The sequence below is a fragment of the Schistocerca nitens genome, chromosome 6 (genome assembly GCF_023898315.1).
Source record: "Schistocerca nitens isolate TAMUIC-IGC-003100 chromosome 6, iqSchNite1.1, whole genome shotgun sequence".
In the NCBI taxonomy this organism is placed as follows: Eukaryota; Metazoa; Arthropoda; class Insecta; order Orthoptera; family Acrididae; genus Schistocerca; species Schistocerca nitens.
The window spans coordinates 373,308,769-373,330,845 of record NC_064619.1 but is presented as its reverse complement, the minus strand read 5'-3'; the positions used below and the strand labels follow the sequence as shown (position 1 = coordinate 373,330,845).

Genomic DNA, 22,077 nt, shown 5'->3' with positions numbered 1-22,077 from the left:
AGGAATGTGCAACCGATTAGAATATCTCATAAATTATTATTTGTGAGAGTAGACTTTGGATTACAAGAGAAGGTCTAGGACGTGCTCCTGTTTATATTCTATGCGAATACTATTGCTTCGATGTTTATGATGCAAAGTACACCGGGTGTTTGATATTATGCGGCAGGAATGCTGGTGTCAAGTTCTTACCCAGCAATTTTATTACGAAAATTAACCGCTCTGACAAATTACATAACGTGTTTGTTGGTGGGGCTAAATTTGTTTAATATTGTTCCCGAAAGTTACACTAATCTGTGTTATAGCAGTGGACCACTCTTTAAAATTAACATGAAATCTCCCAAATGACTTCGGTGTAATTTGCTGTAAAGCAACAGTGATCACTCTGATTTTGAAATGTATAGGCTAGCCTACTGACTATGACTTGATCAGTGCTCTGTCTCAAATTTTATTCAGTACAAATTGCCAACTATCTTTTTGTAATGCTGTTTGTTAATCTATGATGATATATTATTTGGGTGTTGCCTTGGTATCACTAAGAAATTTTGCGTGTTTCTTATTACTGTCTCTAAATAAGTAAACAAAGTTTCGAGTACTGAGACTTTCCATTTTAGCAGTGTAGTAATCCCTGCCCAGGAACTTGGGAAATACGGAAGCGTCCGGTACCGCCCGTCTGCTTTGACCCATGACGTCACAAATATGGCGGAAACGACCATAAACTACGATTCTCAATATGGCGCATATAAAGTCGTTACGTACACATTATGAGGACGAAAATACATCGAAAAACAAACACACACACACACACACACACACACACACACACACACACACACACACACACACACACACACGTTCCACAAAAAGCCTAATGACACTAACAGGACAAGTGCGGGAAATAGGGGGGTTTTGGGTAGGGACAAACTAAATAAACAAATTTAGACGACACCGACCCCCATACAAAACGACGAAAAAAACAGACATCACAAAACTCCCCAAATACCACTAAACACAGTATCATCTGGAATCGGACACTTCCCTTGACCTATATAGCTCAACAGCAGCTCCCGATCCCATAAATTAGGACCTAACACTTCCCTCGACCTATATAGCTCAAAAACATCTCCCGATACCAATACCAACATTCACAGCCACACATTGGGATCGAACACTTCCCTTGATGTGTTATCCTTACGACATCTCCACATACAGCCGTCCCTGGCCCGAGACGCCGGAACTTTAAGTAAGCCTCATTTCTTCACGACTTCATCAAAAAACCCAAAAAGTTGAAGAAATTTTATTAGAGACAACGCACTGTCCCCCATCATAGCCGACAACCGAAAACTGTTGACCCTGTCAGTCATATCCATACCTACCAAAGAAATGTCCCAAAATTCACACACGACGCCACACTCGCAAACTAAACCAAAAACATCACTTAACACACCACTAGAGAGCACCACCGATTGCATCAAAACGACACCTACAAACACGCGACTCTCGTAAACTAAATTCCGCGCCGTTGTGACGTCACACAACAGCCTTACGTTACGGGTCAAAGCCGACGGGTGGGATCGGACACTTCGGTTGACCCGGAACTTGTGACTGTAAAGATTGGTAAAGTGATTTCCCTCCCATAGGTTATGAGAATATTTTTTGCTGCCGTATATGTTTGTCCTCAGTATTATGTTTATCAGAAGCAAGTAAATATAACCGGATTTTTTTTTGATGGGTAGACACCATGTCCTAAAAAGAGTTGCACAGGTAGTGTAGGATCCACAGTATGAACTGCCCAAATGAATTGAATGCCCGACAGATGACCGTACAATGCAGCTATATAATACATTCAAAATTCTACTGATTTTGTGTTCGGTGGGCAGAAGGAGAGTGATTGTTACTTAGGCCTACTTCCTACTTCCCCCCCCCCCTCCCTACATTTTTCATCTTTGAGGTACAATTTATATGCGTATCAGTAACATGCACCAAAGTATACACCAGAAAGTGTATTGAATTTTACAAGTTTGTCTGCAGTTTTATTACTTACTAGGAAATTGCATGAAATATGGAACTGAAATGATTTTCTATGCTGTGGAATGGTTGGTTAAGTTACCACCATCTTTCTTTCAGATTCCCATTTATTGACTTCAGTAAATCATAATCAGATCGTCATCTTCCAGTTTAATGTAGACTTATTGGTGTGCTTTTCATGTTCCATGGATGATTTGCACAGTAGTTCGCAATGATGTGGAACGAGTAAGTCTACATTTGCACCACAGGGCTACATGCTGACAATTTACAAGGGGGTTGTTCCCCCTCCCTCACCTCCAAATATATAGAGATCTGAGTTAGTCATTCCAACACACCACCTTCTACAAATAACAGTAATACAATAGATGAGTATTGGAAAAATAACATTCTATCTCTGCGTACATATTCTGCAAACCACTGTACACTGTGTGGTACGACAACTAGTTGTTTCATTTCCTGTTCCACTAGCAAATGGAGCGAGACAAAAACAACTGCTTATATACCTCCATATTATCCCCAATTTCTTGTACCTTATCTGTGTGGCCCCAAAGCAAAATGTATGTTGACAGCAGTAGGATCGTTCTGCAGTCAGCTTCAAATGCTAGTTCTCTAAATTTTCTCAGTAGTGTTCTTCTAAATGAATGTCTTCTTCCCTCCAGGGATTCCCACTTGAGCTCTCGAACTATACCCATAACACTTGAGTGCTGATCAAACCTGCCAGTAACAAATCTAGCAGCTTGCTTCTGTATTGGTTTGATGTCTTCTTTCAGTCCGACATGATGCATCCCAAACACTCGAGAATTGGTCACACTAGCGTCCTATATGCGGTCTCCTTTACAGATGAACCACACTCTCCTAAAATTCTTCCAATAAACCGGAGTCATCCATTCCCCTTCCCTGCCATAATCCTCACATGCTCATTTCATTTCACTTTGCAGTGTTATGCCCAGATATTTAAACAATGTGACTGTGTTAATCAGGACACTACTAATGCTGTATCCGAACAGTAAGGTTTTCTTTTAACTGCCCATCCACATTAACCAACATTTTTCTACATTAAGAGCCAGCCATCATTCATCATGCCAATGCAAATTTTGTCTCAAGTCCTCTTGTATCTTCCTACAGTCACTCAACTTCAACATATACCATGGCTTCATCAGCAAACTCGCAGATTGCTGCCCACCGTGTCCACCAGATCATTTATGTATAGAGAGAACAACAATAGTGCTATCGCCCTTCTCTGTGGCACTCCTGACAATACCCTTGTCTCTGATGAAAACTCGTCGTCGAGGACAACGTACTGGGTTCTATTAGTTAAGAAGTCGTTAAGCGAGTCACATACCAGGGAACCTATTCTGTATGCATGTACCTTTGTTAACTGTCTGCAGTGGGGTTCCATGTCGAATGCTTTTCAGAACTCTAGAAATTTAGAATCTTACAAACATACCATCGTTTGATCAATGCACAGAGTCCCACACAGGTGATAGAGTACATCTATATCTCATCTACATCGATACTCTGCAAATCACCTTTAAGTGCCTCGCAGAGGGTTCATCAAACCACCTTCACAATTCTCTATTATTCCAGTCGCGTATAGCGAGCGGAAAGAATGAACACCAGTATCTTTCAGTACGAGCTCTGATTTCCCTTATTTTATCTTGGTGATCGTTCCTCCCTATATAAGTCGGTGTCAACAAAATATTTTTGCATTCGGAGGAGAAAGTTGGTGATTGGAATTTTGTGAGAATTCCATCGCAACTAAAAACACCTTTCTTTTAATGATGTCCAGCCCAAATCCTGTATCATTTCTGTGACACTCTCTCCCATATTTCACGACAATACAAAATGTGCTGCCTTTCTTTAAACATTGCAGATTGCTGCCCACTGCGTCCACCAGATCATTTATGTATAGAGAGAACAACAACAGTGCTATCGCCCTTCTCTGTGGCACTCCTGACAATACCCTTGTCTCTGATGAAAACTCGTCGTCGAGGACAACGTACTGGTTTCTATTAGTTAAGAAGTCGTTAAGCGAGTCACATACCAGGGAACCTATTCTGTATGCATGTACCTTCGTTAACTGTCTGCAGTGGGGTTCCATGTCGAATGCTTTTCAGAACTCTAGAAATTTAGAATCTGCCTGTTGCCTTTCATCCATCAGTATATCACGTGAAAAAAGAGCAAGCTGGGTTTCGCACAAGCCATGCTTTCTAAAGCCATGCTGATTCGTAGACATAGCTTTTCAGTGTCTAGGAAATTTATCATATTCAAACCCGGAATATGCTTCAGAATTCTGCAGCAGGCAGATGTTAAGGATATCGGTCTGTTATTTTGCGGGTCCATTCTTTTACCTTTCTTATGTACAGGAGTCCCTGACCTTTATTCCAGTCGCTTTGCACTTTGCGCTGGTCAAGAGATTCGTGATAAATGCAAACTAAGTAGGGGGCCATTGACGCAGAGTACTCTTTGTACATAGGGACCTGGTGACTTACTTGTTTTCGACTCTTTCTATTGTCTCTAGGCCAGGGTTTCTTATTACTGTAACGGACCCACTAAGGAGACTGCCTACATTACACTTGTCCGTCCTCTTTTAGAATACTGCTGTACGGTGTGGGATCCTTACCAGATAGGACTGATGGAGTACATCGAAAATGTTTAAAGAAAGGCAGCACATTTTGTATTGTCGTGAAATATGGGAGAGAGTGTCACAGAAATGATACAGGATTTGGGCTGGACATCATTAAAAGAAAGGTGTTTTTCGTTGCGATGGAATTCTCACAAAATTCCAATCACCAACTTTCTCCTCCGAATGCAAAAATATTTTGTTGACACCGACTTACATATGGAGGAACGATCACCAAGATAAAATCAGGGAAATCAGAGCTCGTACGGAAAGATACAGGTGTTCATTCTTTCCGCTCGCTATACGCGACTGGAATAATATAGAATTGTGAAGGTGGTTTGATGAACCCTCTGCGAGGCACTTAAAGGTGATTTGCAGAGTATCGATGTAGATGAGATATAGATGTACTGTATCACCTGTGTGGGACTCTGCGCATTGATCAAATGATGGTATGTTTGTAAGATTCTCCTGCGTGAACAATTTCTTAGCCGTGAAATTTAAAACTTCTGCCTTCATTTTGCCATCTTCTACTGGCGAACCAGACTGGTCAACTGACTGGATGGAAGCCTTAGACCCCTTTAAAGATTTTACGTAGGACCAGAATTTTTTCGGGTCCTCCGCCAGATCTGTATCAAGAAATGATGGTGCTAACTGTTGTAGGGTTCGCACATAGATCTTTTTCACAGTTGGACAAATCTCTACTAATCTTTGCCTGTCTTTGTTTGCACATCCTCTATTTGAACCGAGAGTGCAACAGCCTTTGCTTCCTCAGCACTTTCCAAATTGCCTTATTAAACTACCGAGGGTCTTTTCCGTACTTAATCCCCTCACTAGGCACTTAACTCTCCAGACCACAATTTACAACCTGCATAAACTCTGCCCATAATTCCTCTATGGTCATCATTCTGGAAATTGCATTTCATTGTGTAAATGAGATTGCTTATCTGTTCTTTCTAGCAGAAACACTCTCCTAGCCCTCTTGACTGATTTGTTAACTTTCGTAACCATATTCATTATGATATCATGATCACTGATTCCCTTATCTGTTGTGATGCCACTCATAAGACCTGCACTGTTTGTAGCTACAAGGCCCAAGATACTTCCGTTCTGTGTAGGCAGCCAAACTAGCTGCTCAGTACAGTTTTCGGAAAACATATTCAAACATACTTCTCAAGACTGTCTGTAACCCCCCCCCCTCCCCCCCCTCCCCCCCTCCCCCCCCCCCCTCCGCGCAGTGAATCCATACACATCGTAGCTTGAAGTCACTACCAACTAGTATTGCATGATCTTGATATTTATGCACAACTGACCATAGACTTTCTTTGAATGACTCTAGAAGTGTCACAGCGGAGCTGGGTGGTTGGTAAAAGCATCCAACAACTAACTTGGTTTCTCCTAGATGTCTTATGCATGACCAGTTAACTTCACTATGGCACTCAATTTCAGCCTCAGTAGAGACAATGTTTTTGTCAACTGCAATGAACACTCTCCCACCTATGGCGTCTGATCTCTCTTTCAGTAAATATTCCAAGACTTGATGAAAGTCTCAGAGCTTTTACTTTGGGTTTCAGCCAGCTCTCAGTTCCAAGAATAATCTGAGATGGTGAACTTTTCTGGAGGGCAATAAATTTGGTAACTTTGTTACGAATATTTGACAATATCCCGATAAAATATATACGGTTGAACTGTCTTTAAACTGAATGCAGTCTGATTTCTGTACATGCATATCAACTGGCAAGTATTCATAAGAGTACCTTCAACTACCGCCTACCCCAAAAAACCACCATGTGCACTCCACAAATACTCTACTACCTGAGTAGCTGCTTCCTTTGTGTAGAGCACCCCTGACCTGTAAAGAGGAGGCCTACAAATCCCCACTCGATAACACAGACAGAGAAATTTGCAGCCAAGACCATCACAGATACAATGGAGTCTTTGGTTGAGACCCTCCAGTAGGCTCCAAACCAGAGGACCCCAGTCAACTCTGGGAACGAGCCTGAAAATTATGAGCTCCGCTTGCACCCTGCTTGATGCCAGCAATATTCACCATCTCCGCCATCTGCCTATAAGATCTGAGGATGGCCTCAAAACCCATGCAACAAGTGTCGTTGAACATATTGTTATTAGTTCCTTTTTAGCAGCACACACAAACTGTGGCTGTTCAGTCTTGTGTAAGAATTATTCTCCAAGTTAATTTGATCTGTTCACGTGTTCTCAGTCTTCAACTGTCTGTTTTTCCTGGTTGATTTCTTGTAATTCTGTTGTAGCTGCTGTCATACGAAAAGATAATTCAGTTTTTTCCCACCCTCATCCATACACATCAGTGTGTGTACTCTTGTGGCATGAGCAATGGTGGTATCCATGTACACTCCAGCGACTCCACAGTGATGTGCTCAAGTGCATTGTGAATTTTCTTCAAGTATTTCTGGTATATCGGTTTAGTGCAACTGATCCTTTACAAAATACCATAGAAAGAATTATTGTGGTGTGAAGTCAAGTAATTGTAGCAGACACTGAATCACCTTTGGACTGTCACTTTACGTTTCACAAGTAACACAGTGACACTGTTATCACGAATATGAACATTATGACAGATACATAAAAAGTTGACTCTTCAAAGAAACAATCCCAAAAGTCATTAATCTTATTTAGCATATTCACTGCAAACTTTTGGCAGTGTTTGCACATTGGGTTTTGTGCTCGAAGCAGGTATACCACATAGGCATAATCTCTTAACGAAAACATGAGTATTGTTGATCAGCCAAGAGATATATTTGATATGAGTTGCTTTCTTTGACGAGTGATGTAATATAACTGGCAGCTGTGACAACATTTTTTGGTGCGTATATTCAACCAATGTTATGAATATAATAGAGGGAAACATTCCACGTGGGAAAAATATATTTAAAAACAAAGGTGATGTGACTTACCAAACAAAAGTGCTGGCAGGTCGATAGACACACAAACAAACACAAACTGACACACAAAATTCTAGCTTTCGCAACCGACGGTTGCTTCGTCAGGAAAGAGGGAAGGAGAGGGAAAGACGAAAGGATGTGGGTTTTAAGGGAGAGGGTAAGGAGTCATTCCAATCCCGGGAGCGGAAAGACTTACCTTAGGGGGAAAAAAGGACGGGTATACACTCGCACACATGCACATATCCATCCACACATATACAGACACAAGCAGACGTATTCAAAGACAAAGAGTTTGGGCAGAGATGTCAGTCGAGGCGGAAGTGCAGAGGCAAAGATGTTGTTGAAATACAGGTGAGGTATGAGTGGCGGCAACTTGAAATTAGCGGAGATTGAGGCCTGGTGGGTAACGGGAAGAGAGGATATATTGAAGAGCAAGTTCCCATCTCCGGAGTTCGGATAGGTTGGTGTTAGTGGGAAGTATCCAGATAACCCGGACGGTGTAATGGTGCATGGGACAGGTTTTACACCGGGGGTGGTTACAAGGGTAGTAGCCAGAGGGTAGGGAAGGTGGTTTGGGGATTTCATAGGGATGAACTAAGAGGTTACGAAGGTTAGGTGGACGGCGGAAAGACTCTCTTGGTGGAGTGGGGAGGATTTCATGAAGGATGGATCTCATTTCAGGGCAGGATTTGAGGAAGCCGTATCCCTGCTGGAGAGCCACATTCAGAGTCTGGTCCAGTCCCGGAAAGTATCCTGTCACAAGTGGGGCACTTTTGTGGTTCTTCTGTGGGAGGTTCTGGGTTTGAGGGGATGAGGAAGTGGCTGGTTATTTGCTTCTGTACCTGTTCGGGAGGGTAGTTGCGGTATGCGAAAGCTGTTGTCAGGTTGTTGGTGTAATGGTTCAGGGATTCCGGACTGGAGCAGATTCGTTTGCCACGAAGACCTAGGCTGTAGGGAGGGGAGCGTTTGATGTGGAATGGGTGGCAGCTGTCATAATGGAGGTACTGTTGCTTGTTGGTGGGTTTGATGTGGTTGGACGTGTGAAGCTGGCCATTGGACAGATGGAGGTCAACGTCAAGGAAAGCGGTGTGGGATTTGGAGTAGGACCAGGTGAATCTGATGGAACCAAAGGAGTTGAGGTTGGAGAGGAAATTCTGGAGTTCTTCTTCACTGTGAGTCCAGATCATGAAGATGTCATCAATAAATATGTACCAAACTTTGGGTTGGCAGGCCTGGGTAACCAAGAAGGCTTCCTCTAAGCGACCCATGAATAGGTTGGCGTACGAGGGGGCCATCCTGGTACCCATGGCTTTTCCCTTTAATTGTTGGTATGTCTGGCCTTCAAAAGTGAAGAAGTTGTGGGTCAGGATGAAGTTGGCTAAGGTAACGAGGAAAGAGGTTTTAGGTAGGGTGGCAGGTGATCGGCGTGAAAGGAAGTGCTCCATCGCAGCAAGGCCCTGGACGTGCGGAATATTTGTGTATAAGGAAGTGGCATCAATGGTTTCAAGGATGGTTTCCGGGGGTAACAGATTGGGTAAGGATTCCAGGCGTTCGAGAAAGTGGTTGGTGTCTTTGATGAAGGATGGGAGACTGCATGTAATGGGTTGAAGGTGTTGATCTACGTAGGCAGAGATACGTTCTGTGGGGGCTTGCTAACCAGCTACAATGGGGCGGCCGGGATGATTGGGTTTGTGAATTTTAGGAAGAAGGTAGGGGTGCGGGGTGTCTGTGGGGTCAGGAGGTTGATGGAGTCAGGTGAAAGGTTTTGCAGGGGGCCTAAGGTTCTGAGGATTTCTTGAAGCTCCGCCTGGACATCGGGAATGGGATTACCTTGGCAAACTTTGTATGTGGTGGTGTCTGAAAGCTGAAGCAGTCCCTCAGCCACATATTCCCGACGATCAAGTACCACGGTCGTGGAACCCTTGTCCGCCGGAAGAATGACGATGGATCGGTCAGCCTTCAGATCACGGATAGCCTGGGCTTCAGCAGTGGTGATGTTGGGAGTAGGATTAAGGTTTTTTAAGAAGGATTGAGAGGCAAGGCTGGAAGTCAGAAATTCCTGGAAGGTTTGGAGAGGGTGATTTTGAGGAAGAGGAGGTGGGTCCCGCTGTGACGGAGGACGGAACTGTTCCAGGCAGGGTTCAATTTGGATAGTGTCTTGGGGAGTTGGATCATTAGGAGTAGGATTAGGATCATTTTTCTTCGTGGCATAGTGATATTTCCAGCAGAGAGTACGAGTGTAGGACAGTAAATCTGTGACGAGGGCTGTTTGGTTGAATCTGGGAGTGGGGCTGAAGGTGAGGCCTTTGGATAGGACAGAGGTTTTGGATTGGGAGAGAGGTTTGGAGGAAAGGTTAACTACTGAATTAGGGTGTTGTGGTTCCAGATTGTGTTGAAAGGAATTTTGAGGTTTTGTAGGGAGTGGAGCTGGAAGTGGGAGATTGAGTAGATGGGAGAGACTGGGTTTGTGTGCAATGAGAGGAGGTTGAGGTTTGCTGGAAAGGTTGTGAAGGGTGAGTGAGTTGCCTTTCCGGAGGTGGGAAACCAGCAGATTGGATAGTTTTTTGAGGTGTAGGAGGATGCTCTGAACAGCCGGTGTGGATGTGAGAGAGGAAAGATTGAGGACTTTTATTAAGTATAGGAGTTGACAAATTAGAAACAGCATGCCACCCTCCACCTCAAAAAAACTATCCAATCTCCTGGTTTCCCACCTTTTGGATGCTCTGGAAAGTACCTTTAAGCCTTTCGATTTTGTTCCATTAAGAGCGTCATGTTGATTTCTATCTGCAAGGAAGTCTTGTATCCAGTCGTCATTCTGGTCCTATACTCTGTTGTGTGTGTGTGTTTTTTTTCCCCACTAAACAGCAACATGGAACAGTTTTCATATGTCTTCCTGAAGTCAAGGAACATAGCATCAATCTAAGTGCCATTGTCTAGAGTATTATGGATCTCATGGAGGAACAGAGCAAGCTGAGTTCCACAAGATCCATGTGTGTGGAATCGATGTTGATTTTTATAGAGCAGAGTCTGGTTGTCAAAAAAGTTACGGTTCTTTAGCATTAAACATGTTCTACAATTCTATAACAGATTGACATAAATGATGTGGTATGCCTTCTGGTCCAGATGCTTTTCCACTATTATGTGATCATAGTTGCTTTTCTATTCCATGCTCGGTTATCTCAATATGTACCTTTTCTACATTCATATGATGATTGAGAGGAGTGACTGTATCATGATCTTCTGTTGTGGAACATTTCCAGAAGACCGAATTCAGTATTTTGGCCTTCTCTCTGTTATCTTCTGTCTTGGTACCTGTATGATAATTACAAACTTTTTAATGATTTTATATAAGACCAAAATCTCTCAGCATTTTTAGTCACATCAGTTGACAAAATTTTACTGTCAAAGTTATTGAACACTTCTCTCATTACTCTCCTTGCGCTGATTTTCGCTGCTTTCAGTTTTTATTGTCAGTTAGGTTTTGACTTCTCTTGAATCTGCGATGAAGCTCTCCTTGCTTATGTAGCAGTTTTCTAACGTGGCTGTAAGACCAAGATGGGTCTTTCCCATCTGTGAAGACCTTGTTTGGAACATACTTGTTTAAGGCATATTGAATGATGCTTTAGAATTTTTTCCACTCATGCTCCTCGTCTTCATCTTCAGACTGAATATTTGGTGTTGGCTACACAGATACTCTGCAATTTTTATTCTGTGGTGCTTAACTCCACCCAGAGTATTCACATTTAGAATGCATAATAATCACATTCGGTATTATTCAGTTCTTTACTGCAATAAATACACCACCATCTTTGGTGACTAACCTACCCTTACAATAAATATTCCAGTCTGAACTTAGGATTCCATTGCTATTGGCTTCAGATTTCAGCCAACTTTCTGTTCCTAATACTATATGGACATTATAAACTTCAGTAAGTTGTAGCAATTCTGGTATTTTTTTCCTTGGACGCTCCTGCAGTTTACTAATGTCATATTAATCTTTCCTGTACCTGATCTGTGAGGACAAGCATTTGCTGAGGATATTCTGACTGACGTATCTTTGATTTTGGCGGGCAATGCATCTCCGATGCAAACGAGGGTTTCTCTAATCTAAAAAACCCCATGTGCACATCACACATACTCTGCTATCCTAGTAACTGTTTCCTGCACATGAACCCTACATTCTATATCTGATTGTAGATGTCGAGAAATTTGCATTCGATGCTGTCACAGTATCATCGGAGACTCTTGTTTAGACCTTCCACTTTGCTCCAAATCAGAGGGCCATGGTCAACTCTGGGTACAATTCTACAGTTAGTGAGCTTAGCCTGCACTCCCGTTGCAATGCTAGTTACCTTTACCAAACCAGCCATCTGTTGAAAGGAACTGAGGATGGCCTCAGAACCAAGCGGCAGGTGTCATTTGTACCAACATGTGCCACTTGTTCCAGCTAGTTGCAACCAGTGTGTTCAATAGCTACCAGCAAACCACCTTTGCGTCTCAGATGATATCCCCCAGCAGACGTACCAAGTGCGCACTAGCATTCTTTCCCGCATTGCCTGCTATTTTCCTGTTACCTATCTAACATGTACAATTCACTACAAAAAAACAAAACACAGACCAACACTGTACGGAAAATATAGATTGCTACTTACCATAAAGATGATATATTGAATCACAGACAGACACAAGTACGTATTAGCTTTCAGCCACAGCCTTCATCAGAAAAAGAAAGAGAAACACACACACATTCATTCACACAAGCATGCTTAACTCGGTTTTCAAACATTCCTTTACAAAGGAAAACACAGGAGAATTGCCCCAATTTAATCCTCGTGCCACTGAAAAGACTGAAATAAGTATTAGTGTCAGTGATATTGAGAAACAGCTGAAATCATTAAAATTAAACAAAACGCCAGGGCTCAGTGGAATCGCTATCAGATTCTATACTGAGTTTGCAGGTGAATTAGCCCCTTTTCTTACTATAATGTATTGTAGATCCCTCAAACAGAAAACTGTGCCCAGTGCTTGGAAAAAAGCACAGGTCACACCTGTCTACAAGAACGGTAGTAGAAGTGATCCACATAACTACCACCAATATTGTTGACATTGATTTGTTGCAGAATCTTAGAACAGATTCTGAGTTCAAACATAATGAGTATGTTGAACAGAATGATCTCAATGCCAACCAACATGGATTCTGAAAACATTGATCATGTGAAACCCAACTAGCACTTTTCTCATGTGACATACTGAAAGCTTTGGATCAAGGCAGTCAGTTAGATGCAGTATTTCCTGATTTCTGAAATACATTCAACTCAGTATCACACCTACATTTGTCATCAAAAGTTCGTTCGTATGAGGTATCAATAGAAATTATAGGGATGATGTAGTAGGTTATCTCGGATGGAGAGCCATCATTAGATGTAGAAGTAACTTCGGTTGTGCCCCAGAGAAGTGTGTTGGGACCCTTGCTGTTCATGTTGTATATTAATGACCTTGGGGACAATATTAATAGTAACCTCAGACTTTTAGCAGATGATGCAGTTATCTACATTGGAGAGCCAAAAAAAGTGGCACAACTGCCTAATATTGTGTAGGACCCCTGTGAGCACACAGAAGTGCTGCAACATGATGCGGTACGGTGTGCACTAATGTCTGAAGTAGTGCTGGACGGAATTGAGACCGTAAATGCTGCAGGGCTGTCCATAAATCCATAAGAGTATGAGGGAGTGGAGAGTTAATTCTGAATAGTGCTTTGCTAGGCATTCCAGAAACGCTCAATAATGTTTGTGTCTGGGGAGTTTGGTGGGCAGTGGAAGTGTTTAAACTCAGAAGTGTGTTCCTGGAGCCACTCTGTAGCAATTTTGGATGTGTAGGGTGTTGCATTGTCCTGGTGGAATTGCTCAAGTCCATCGGAATGCACAATGGACATGAATAGATGCAGGTGGTCAGACAGGATACTTACGTACATATCACTTGTCAGAGTTGTATCTAGACATATCAGGGGTCCCATATCACTCCAACTACACACGCCCAACACCATTGCAGAGCCTCCACCAGCTGGAACAGTCCACTGCTGATATGCAGGGTCCATGGACTCCTGAGGTTGTCTGCATACCTGTACACGTCCATCTGGTCTATACAATTTCGAAATGAGACTTGTCTGACCATGCAATATGTTTCCAGTCATCAACAGTCCAACGTCGATATTGATGGGCCCAGGCGAGGCGTAAAGATTTGTGCCATGCAGTCATCAAGGGTACATGAGTGGGCTCCAAAAGCCCATATCAATGGTGTTTCATTGAATGGTTCACATGCTGACACTTGTTGATGGCCCAGCATTGAAATCAGCAGCAATTTACAGAAGTGTTGCATATTGAACGATTCTCTTCAGTTGTCGTTGCTCCCATTCTTGCAGGATTTTTTTCCATCCTCAGCAGTGTTGGAGATTTGATGTTTTACTGGATTCCTGATTTCACGGTACACTTGTGAAATGGTCATACGGGAAGATCCCCACTTCATCGCTACTTCAGAGATGCTCTGTCCCACTGCTCATGCGCCGACTGCAACACCGTGTTCAAACCCACCTAAATATTGATAACCTGCCATTACAGCAGCAGCAGTAACCAATCCAACAACTGTGCCAGATACTTGTCTTATAAAGGCGTTGTCAACTGCAACACCACATTCTGCCTGGTTACATATCTCTGTATTTGAATACACATGCCTATACCAGTTTCTTTGGGGCTTCAGTGTATGATTAAGTAGTGTCTGAAAGAAGCTGCATAAATATTCAAAGAGATCTTGAGAGATATCGAAGTGGTGCAGATATTGCCAACTTGCTTTAAATGTTCAGAAATGCTAGATGTGTTACTGGTAGTTTTGAATAACATGCAAGTGTTATGGAGATGCTTCAGGATCTCAAATGGGAATCCCTGGAGGAAGGGCAATATTCTTTTGAGAAACAATTGAAGAAAATTTAGGGAACCGGCATCTGACTGCCGAATGATCCTACTGCTGCCAACGTACGTTGTGCGTAAAGGCCACAAAGATAAAATACGAGAAATTAGGGCTCATATGGAGGCATATAGACAGTTGTCTTTGCCTTGCTCTATTTGTGAGTGGAACAGGAAAGGAAATTACTGGTAGTGGTACAGTACCCTCAGCCATGCGCTGTATAGTGGCCTGTGGAGTGTCCGTGTAGATGCAGATGTAGTCTACACTGTGCTGTGCAGTGGTCTAAAGCCTGCCTGTTCCACTGAGACACTTTCCAGTATAACAGGGCCTAATCTGTTTAGAAGCACCCTTTCTAGTAATTTGTAGCATGCACTAGGATGTGCAATAGGTCGGTAGCTCTCTGGCAGGTTCTTCGTTTTATTTGGTTTTACAACTCCTTTGTTTTATTTGGTTTTACAACTCTTTCATGTGTAAGAGGAAAGTAAAATTGCAGTGATACAAATGTGGTATGTTAAATATGAGAGCCAATGTCAGAATTAGACATAAAAGCAAAATGAGAGCAATTGTGTGTTGACCCAAGCTATAACACTAATAAAATGGCAGTTGGCGTCACATATCAGGAGAATATATGATCGTGAATAAAACAGATTGACAATGAAAGGCTGCTTCTTGAAGGAAAAATGATATAAGGGGAAGACAAAGAAAAAGGGAATAAGCTGAATTGCAATCATGTGGATGACCATCATACACTCCTGGAAATTGAAATAAGAACACCGTGAATTCATTGTCCCAGGAAGGGGAAACTTTATTGACACATTCCTGGGGTCAGATACATCACATGATCACACTGACAGAACCACAGGCACATAGACACAGGCAACAGAGCATGCACAATGTCGGCACTAGTACAGTGTATATCCACCTTTCGCAGCAATGCAGGCTGCTATTCTCCCATGGAGACGATCGTAGAGATGCTGGATGTAGTCCTGTGGAACGGCTTGCCATGCCATTTCCACCTGGCGCCTCAGTTGGACCAGCATTCGTGCTGGACGTGCAGACCGCGTGAGACGACGCTTCATCCAGTCCCAAACATGCTCAATGGGGGACAGATCCGGAGATCTTGCTGGCCAGGGTAGTTGACTTACACCTTCTAGAGCACGTTGGGTGGCACGGGATACATGCGGACGTGCATTGTCCTGTTGGAACAGCAAGTTCCCTTGCCGGTCTAGGAATGGTAGAACGATGGGTTCGATGACGGTTTGGATGTACCGTGCACTATTCAGTGTCCCCTCGACGATCACCAGTGGTGTACGGCCAGTGTAGGAGATCGCTCCCCACACCATGATGCCGGGTGTTGGCCCTGTGTGCCTCGGTCGTATGCAGTCCTGATTGTGGCGCTCACCTGCACGGCGCCAAACACGCATACGACCATCATTGGCACCAAGGCAGAAGCGACTCTCATCGCTGAAGACGACACGTCTCCATTCGTCCCTCCATTCACGCCTGTCGCGACACCACTGGAGGCGGGCTGCACGATGTTTGGGCGTGAGCGGAAGACGGCTTAACGGTGTGCGGGACCGTAGCCCAGCTTCATGGAGACGGTTGCGAATGGTCCTCACCGATACCCCAGGAGCAACAGTGTCCCTAATTTGCTGGGAAGTGGCGGTGCGGTCCCCTACGGCACTGTGTAGGATCCTACGGTCTTGGCGTGCATCCGTGCGTCGCTGCGGTCCGGTCCCAGGTCGACGGGCACGTGCACCTTCCGCCGACCACTGGCGACAACATCGATGTACTGTGGAGCCCTCACGCCCCACGTGTTGAGCAATTCGGCGGTATGTCCACCCAGCCTCCCGCATGCCCACTATACGCCCTCACTCAAAGTCCGTTAACTGCACATACGGTTCATGTCCACGCTGTCGCGGCATGCTACCAGTGTTAAAGACTGCGATGGAGCTCCGTATGCCACGGCAAACTGGCTGACACTGACGGCAGCAGTGCACAAATGCTGCGCAGCTAGCGCCATTCGACGGCCAACACCGCGGTTCCTGGTGTGTCCGCTGTGCCATGCGTGTGATCATTGCTTGTACAGCCCTCTCGCAATGTCCGGAGCAAGTATGGTGGGTCTGACACACCGGTGTCAATGTGTTCTTTTTTCCATTTCCAGGAGTGTAGTCACATAACAAAGTCTAGTAGTTCTGTTGGCAGACAGCAAAGATTCCTCAGTAGTATAAAAAGTAGTGTTAGTGCTGTCCTCTGCCCTTGTTGTATGTGTGCAAGCAATTATTGCACAGTTTCAATAATAACAGTATTATTAGCTCTCCACATTTGATGAGCTCAGTATGTCAGGTTGAGCTATTCCATTTTGTTTGTGTGTTTCAAGGCCTATCCAATTTCAGCCTTACATATGTATCATTGATTTCCACTGTATATTTTTCTGTATTTACATTGTTTATTGTGATCTAGCTAATCCCGTATTTTTACTCATTTCTGTTATAATTAAATATAAGTTAATTCACAATAGTGTAAACATCTTTACTTTGCTAAATGTTAGAGAAGAGGCATTTGTCTGATGAGACATTACTAGAGCCACTCATGTCATGTCTATAAATGGGACTGTAGCAATTATACACGGATACTTAGTGGAATGATCATGTAAGTTTCAGTTGTGTGTTTAATAGCAACATTTTGTATTCAGTAGAGACAGATTATACGGCAAATGTATATATTGGCGTATTGTTTACATATTCATAAACCTCATAAAGATGTGCAAATAGAGAATGTGCGTGTATACAAGAAGAGAGGAATAGATGGTGACAGACCTGTCTGATTGATTGATTGATTGATTGATTGATTGATTGAGGAGTCTCACAGGATGGTTGAAGATCAGCTAGCAAAGAGTGTAAACCGGTTATCATTTATTTTCTCACTGACTCTCAAACACTATGCATTGTTTATTTTAATGATTTGTTGATGACATGCAGGTATTTTGTTGTTAGTATAGTGGGTGTCTCACTGTCTGAGAGATCACTTGTTAGGGAATAGTTAAACTTCTCTCAACTCCAATCAATGAGATAGTTAAGATGCTAAACTGAAATATGTAAACTTTTTTATGCAGGATTGATCTTTTAGAAGCAAATCTGATATATTTAAGTAGCATATATGAGTTAAAGGTGAAAAGAAAGATTTAATCACCCATATGATAACAGGCAGGTATATAGACAGAGGAAAACATTGACAAATCCATCAGTAAAAGAAATGAAGATGTGAAAGAAGTGGAACATCTACAATTATTAGATTGGAGAGTCACCCAGGGCGCTAGGTTACAGGAGACAAAGCTAAACATGTGAATGGGTAATACCTTCCCATTGTTTATGAGGCTTATGCTTTGAATAATTTATCTTATTGTTTGATATAAATGCAAAAATTGTTACTCTTTTTACTGTCGTAGAATGGCAATAATGGAAGTTCACCAATAATTTTTTTATGCTTCTCAGTTTCACGAGTTGTTATTGTAACAGTACTGGTTTCATTGTTTCAGGAATGGCTGGACTACATGAACTGAAAACGCTGAATTCAAAATTTGCTGATTTTGAAACTACTTTGTTTAGTTTGTTGTCAAAATCTCTAGAAAGATCAGTTGAATCGTCCGAAGCAAATGAGAAGCTGAACCAACACATTGAAAGATTTTTACTGATGCTTTCACCATATTTCTTGTTGAAACCGGCACACAAAGTGTTAGAGTGGCTTATATATAGGTTAGTATCAAACTTCTGTTGGTGTGAGTCTCATCTGAAATGTTTTATCAGTGGTAAAAAAATAGGGATTTTTGTAATACATAACTTAAACCATTGTGGTATTCCTCACACACACATTTTTTTCTGACAAATGTGTAGCAGAAAATAGTCAGATTTTGTCATGTTGTGGCAAATTAAAAGAACTGATAAAAGAGCAGTATTTTTTAAGACAGTATGTTCATATGATTACATGTCAACATGTTACTGAGCTACACACTACAGAATATATGGTGACCAAAATACAAGATACACTCTTAGTGTCTGCCACAAGCAGGATTTCATCCATGCAAAACCTCAGCATGAACTGGCATAGCTGCTAGATGACACCCATTGTCTGCTTTACTGGTGCGGTGATTATGCTGTTCAGGGCTGTTGATGTCATTAACAGAGTGGCAAGAACCACATATACTGTATATGTGTGGATGGATATGTGTGTGTGTGCGAGTGTATACCCGTCCTTTTTTCCGCCTAAGGTAAGTCTTTCCGCTCCCGGGATTGGAATGACTCCTTACCCTCTCCCTTAAAACCCACATCCTTTCGTCTTTCCCTCTCCTTCCCTCTTTCCTGATGAGGCAACAGTTTGTTGCGAAAGCTTGAATTTTGTGTGTATGTTTGTGTTTGTTTGTTTGTGTGTCTGTTGACCTGCCAGCACTTTCATTTGGTAAGTCACATCATCTTTGTTTTTAGATATATTTTTCCTATGTGGAATGTTTCCATATATATATATCTGGCAGACGTCAATATGGTAATCGAATTCTTGCCATTCAATTACCATATTGACGTCTGCCAGGTCACTCATATGTATGTAACAGAGGGAAACATTCCACGTGGGAATGGTCTTTGAATATGTCTGCTTGTGTCTGTATATATGTTGATGGATATGTGTGTGTGTGTGTGTGTGTGTGTGTGTGTGTGTGTGTGTGTGAGTGTATACCCGTCCTTTTTTCCCCTAAGGTAAGTCTTTCCGCTCCCGGGATTGGAATGACTCCTTACCCTCCCCCTTAAAACCCACATCCTTTCATCTTTCCCTTTCCTCCCCTCTTTCCTGACGAAGCAACCGTTGGTTGCGAAAGCTAGAATTTTGTGTTTGTTTGTGTGTCTATCGACCTGCCAGCGCTTTCGTTTGGTAAGTCACATCATCTTTGTTTTAAGATATATATAATAGGGAAACATTCCACGCGGGAAAAATATATTTAAAAACAAAGATGATGTGACTTACCATACGAAAGCGCTGGCAGGTCGATAGAAACACAAACAAACACATTCATACACACAAAATTCTAGCTTTCGCAACCAATGGTTGCTTCATCAGGAAAGAGGGAAGGAGAGGGAAAGACGAAAGGATGTGGGTTTTAAGGGAGAGGGTAAGGAGTCATTCCAATCCCGGGAGTGGAAAGACTTACCTTAGGGGGAAAAAGGACAGGTATACACTCGCACACACACACATATCCTTCCGCACATACACAGACACAAGCAGACATTTGTAAAGGCAAAGAGTTTGGGCAGACATGTCAGTCGAGGCGGAAGTAAAGAGGCAAAGATGTTGTTGAAAGACAGGTGAGGTATGAGCGGCGGCAACTTGAAATTAGCGGAGGTTGAGGCCTGGCGGATAACGAGAAGAGAGGATATACTGAAGGGCAAGTTCCCATCTCCGGAGTTCTGACAGGTTGGTGTTTGTGGGAAGTATCCAGATAACCCAGACGGTGTAACACTGTGCCAAGATGTGCTGGCCGTGCACCAAGGCATGTTTAGCCACAGGGTGATCCTCATTACCATAAACACTGTCTGCCTGTGTCCATTCATGCGGATGGACAGTTTGTTGCTGGTCATTCCCACATAGAAAGCTTCACAGTGTAGGCAGGTCAGTTGGTAAATCACGTGGGTGCTTTCACACGTGGCTCTGCCTTTGATCGTGTACACCTTCCGGGTTACAGGACTGGAGTAGGTGGTGGTGGGAGGGTGCATTGGACAGGTTTTACACAGGGGGCGGTTACAAGGGTAGGAGCCAGAGGGTAAGGAAGGTGGTTTGGGGATTTCATAGGGATGAACTAAGAGGTTACGAAGGTAAGGTGGACGGCGGAAAGACACTCTTGGTGGAGTGGGGAGGACTTAATGAAGGATGGATCTCATTTCAGGGCAGGATTTGAGGAAGTCGTATCCCTGCTGGAGAGCCACATTCAGAGTCTGATCCAGTCCCGGAAAGTATCCTGTCGCAAGTGGGGCACTTTTGTGGTTCTTCTGTGGGAGGTTCTGGGTTTGAGGGGATGAGGAAGTGGCTCTGGTTATTTTCTTCTGTACCAGGTCGGGAGGGTAGTTGCGCGATGTGAAGGCTGTTTTCAGGTTGTTGGTGTAATGGTTCAGGGATTCCGGACTGGAGCAGATTAGTTTGCCACGAAGACCTAGGCTGTAGGGAAGGGACCGTTTGGTGTGGAATGGGTGGCAGCTGTCATAATGGAGGTAGTGTTGCTTGTTGGTGGGTTTGATGTTGATGGACATGTGTAGCTGGCCATTGGACAGATGGAGGTCAACGTCAAGGAAAGTGGCATGGGATTTGGAGTAGGACCAGGCGAATCTGATGGAACCAAAGGAGTTGAGGTTGGAGAGGAAATTCTGGAGTTCTTCTTCACTGTGAGTCCAGATCATGAAGATGTCATCAATAAATCTGTACCAAACTTTGGGTTGGCAGGCCTGGGTAACCAAGAAGGCTTCCTCTAAGCGACCCATGAATAGGTTGGCGTACGAGGGGGCCATCCTGGTACCCATGGCTTTTCCCTTTAATTGTTGGTATGTCTGGCCTTCAAAAGTGAAGAAGTTGTGGGTCAGGATGAAGCTGGCTAAGGTAATGAGGAAAGAGGTTTTAGGTAGGGTGGTAGGTGATCGGCATGATAGGAAGTGCTCCATCGCAGCGAGGCCCTGGATGTGTGGAATATTTGTGCATAAGGAAGTGGCATCAATGGTTACAAGGATGATATGCGGGGGTAATAGATTGGGTAAGGATTCCAGGCGTTCGAGAAAGTGGTTGGTGTCTTTGATGAAGGATGGGAGACTGCATGTAATGGGTTGAAGGTGTTGATCTACGTAGGCAGAGATACGTTCTGTGGGGGCTTGGTAACCAGCTACAATGGGGCGGCCGGGATGATTGGGTTTGTGAATTTTAGGTAGAAGGTAGGGGTGCAGGGTGTCGGTGGGGTCAGGAGGTTGATGGAGTCAGGTGAAAGGTTTTGTAGGGGGCCTAAGGTTCTGAAGATTCCTTGGAGCTCCACCTGGACATCAGGAATGGGATTACCTTGGCAAACTTTGTATGTGGTGTTGTCTGAAAGCTGATGCAGTCTCTCAGCCACATACTCCCGACGATCAAGTACCACGGTCATGGAACCCTTGTCCGCCGGAAGAAAGACGATGGATCGGTCAGCCTTCAGATCACGATAGCCTGGGCTTCAGCAGTGGTGATGTTGGGAGTAGGATTAAGGTTTTTTAAGAAGGATTGAGAGGCAAGGCTGGAAGTCAGAAATTCCTGGAAGGTTTGGAGAGGGTGATTTTGAGGAAGAGGAGGTGGGTCCCGCTGTGACGGAGGACGGAACTGTTCCAGGCAGGGTTCAATTTGGATAGTGTCTTGGGGAGTTGGATCAATAGGAGTAGGATTAGGATCATTTTTCTTCGTGGCAAAGTGATATTTCCAGCAGAGAGTACGAGTGTAGGACAGTAAATCTTTGACGAGGGCTGTTTGGTTGAATCTGGGAGTGGGGCTGAAGGTGAGGCC

The 22,077-nt window shown here is 43.5% G+C and overlaps 1 protein-coding gene across 1 annotated transcript in view; it reads left to right on the top strand.

Moving 5' to 3' along the window:
- Positions 1-22,077, top strand: part of LOC126263641 (HEAT repeat-containing protein 1) — a 291,901-nt gene that overhangs the window by 542 nt on the left and 269,282 nt on the right. Inside the window, exon 2 of the mRNA XM_049960733.1 lies at positions 18,062-18,278. Within this exon, the coding sequence (XP_049816690.1) occupies positions 18,062-18,278 (217 nt within the window). The remainder of the gene's footprint in view (positions 1-18,061; positions 18,279-22,077) is intronic.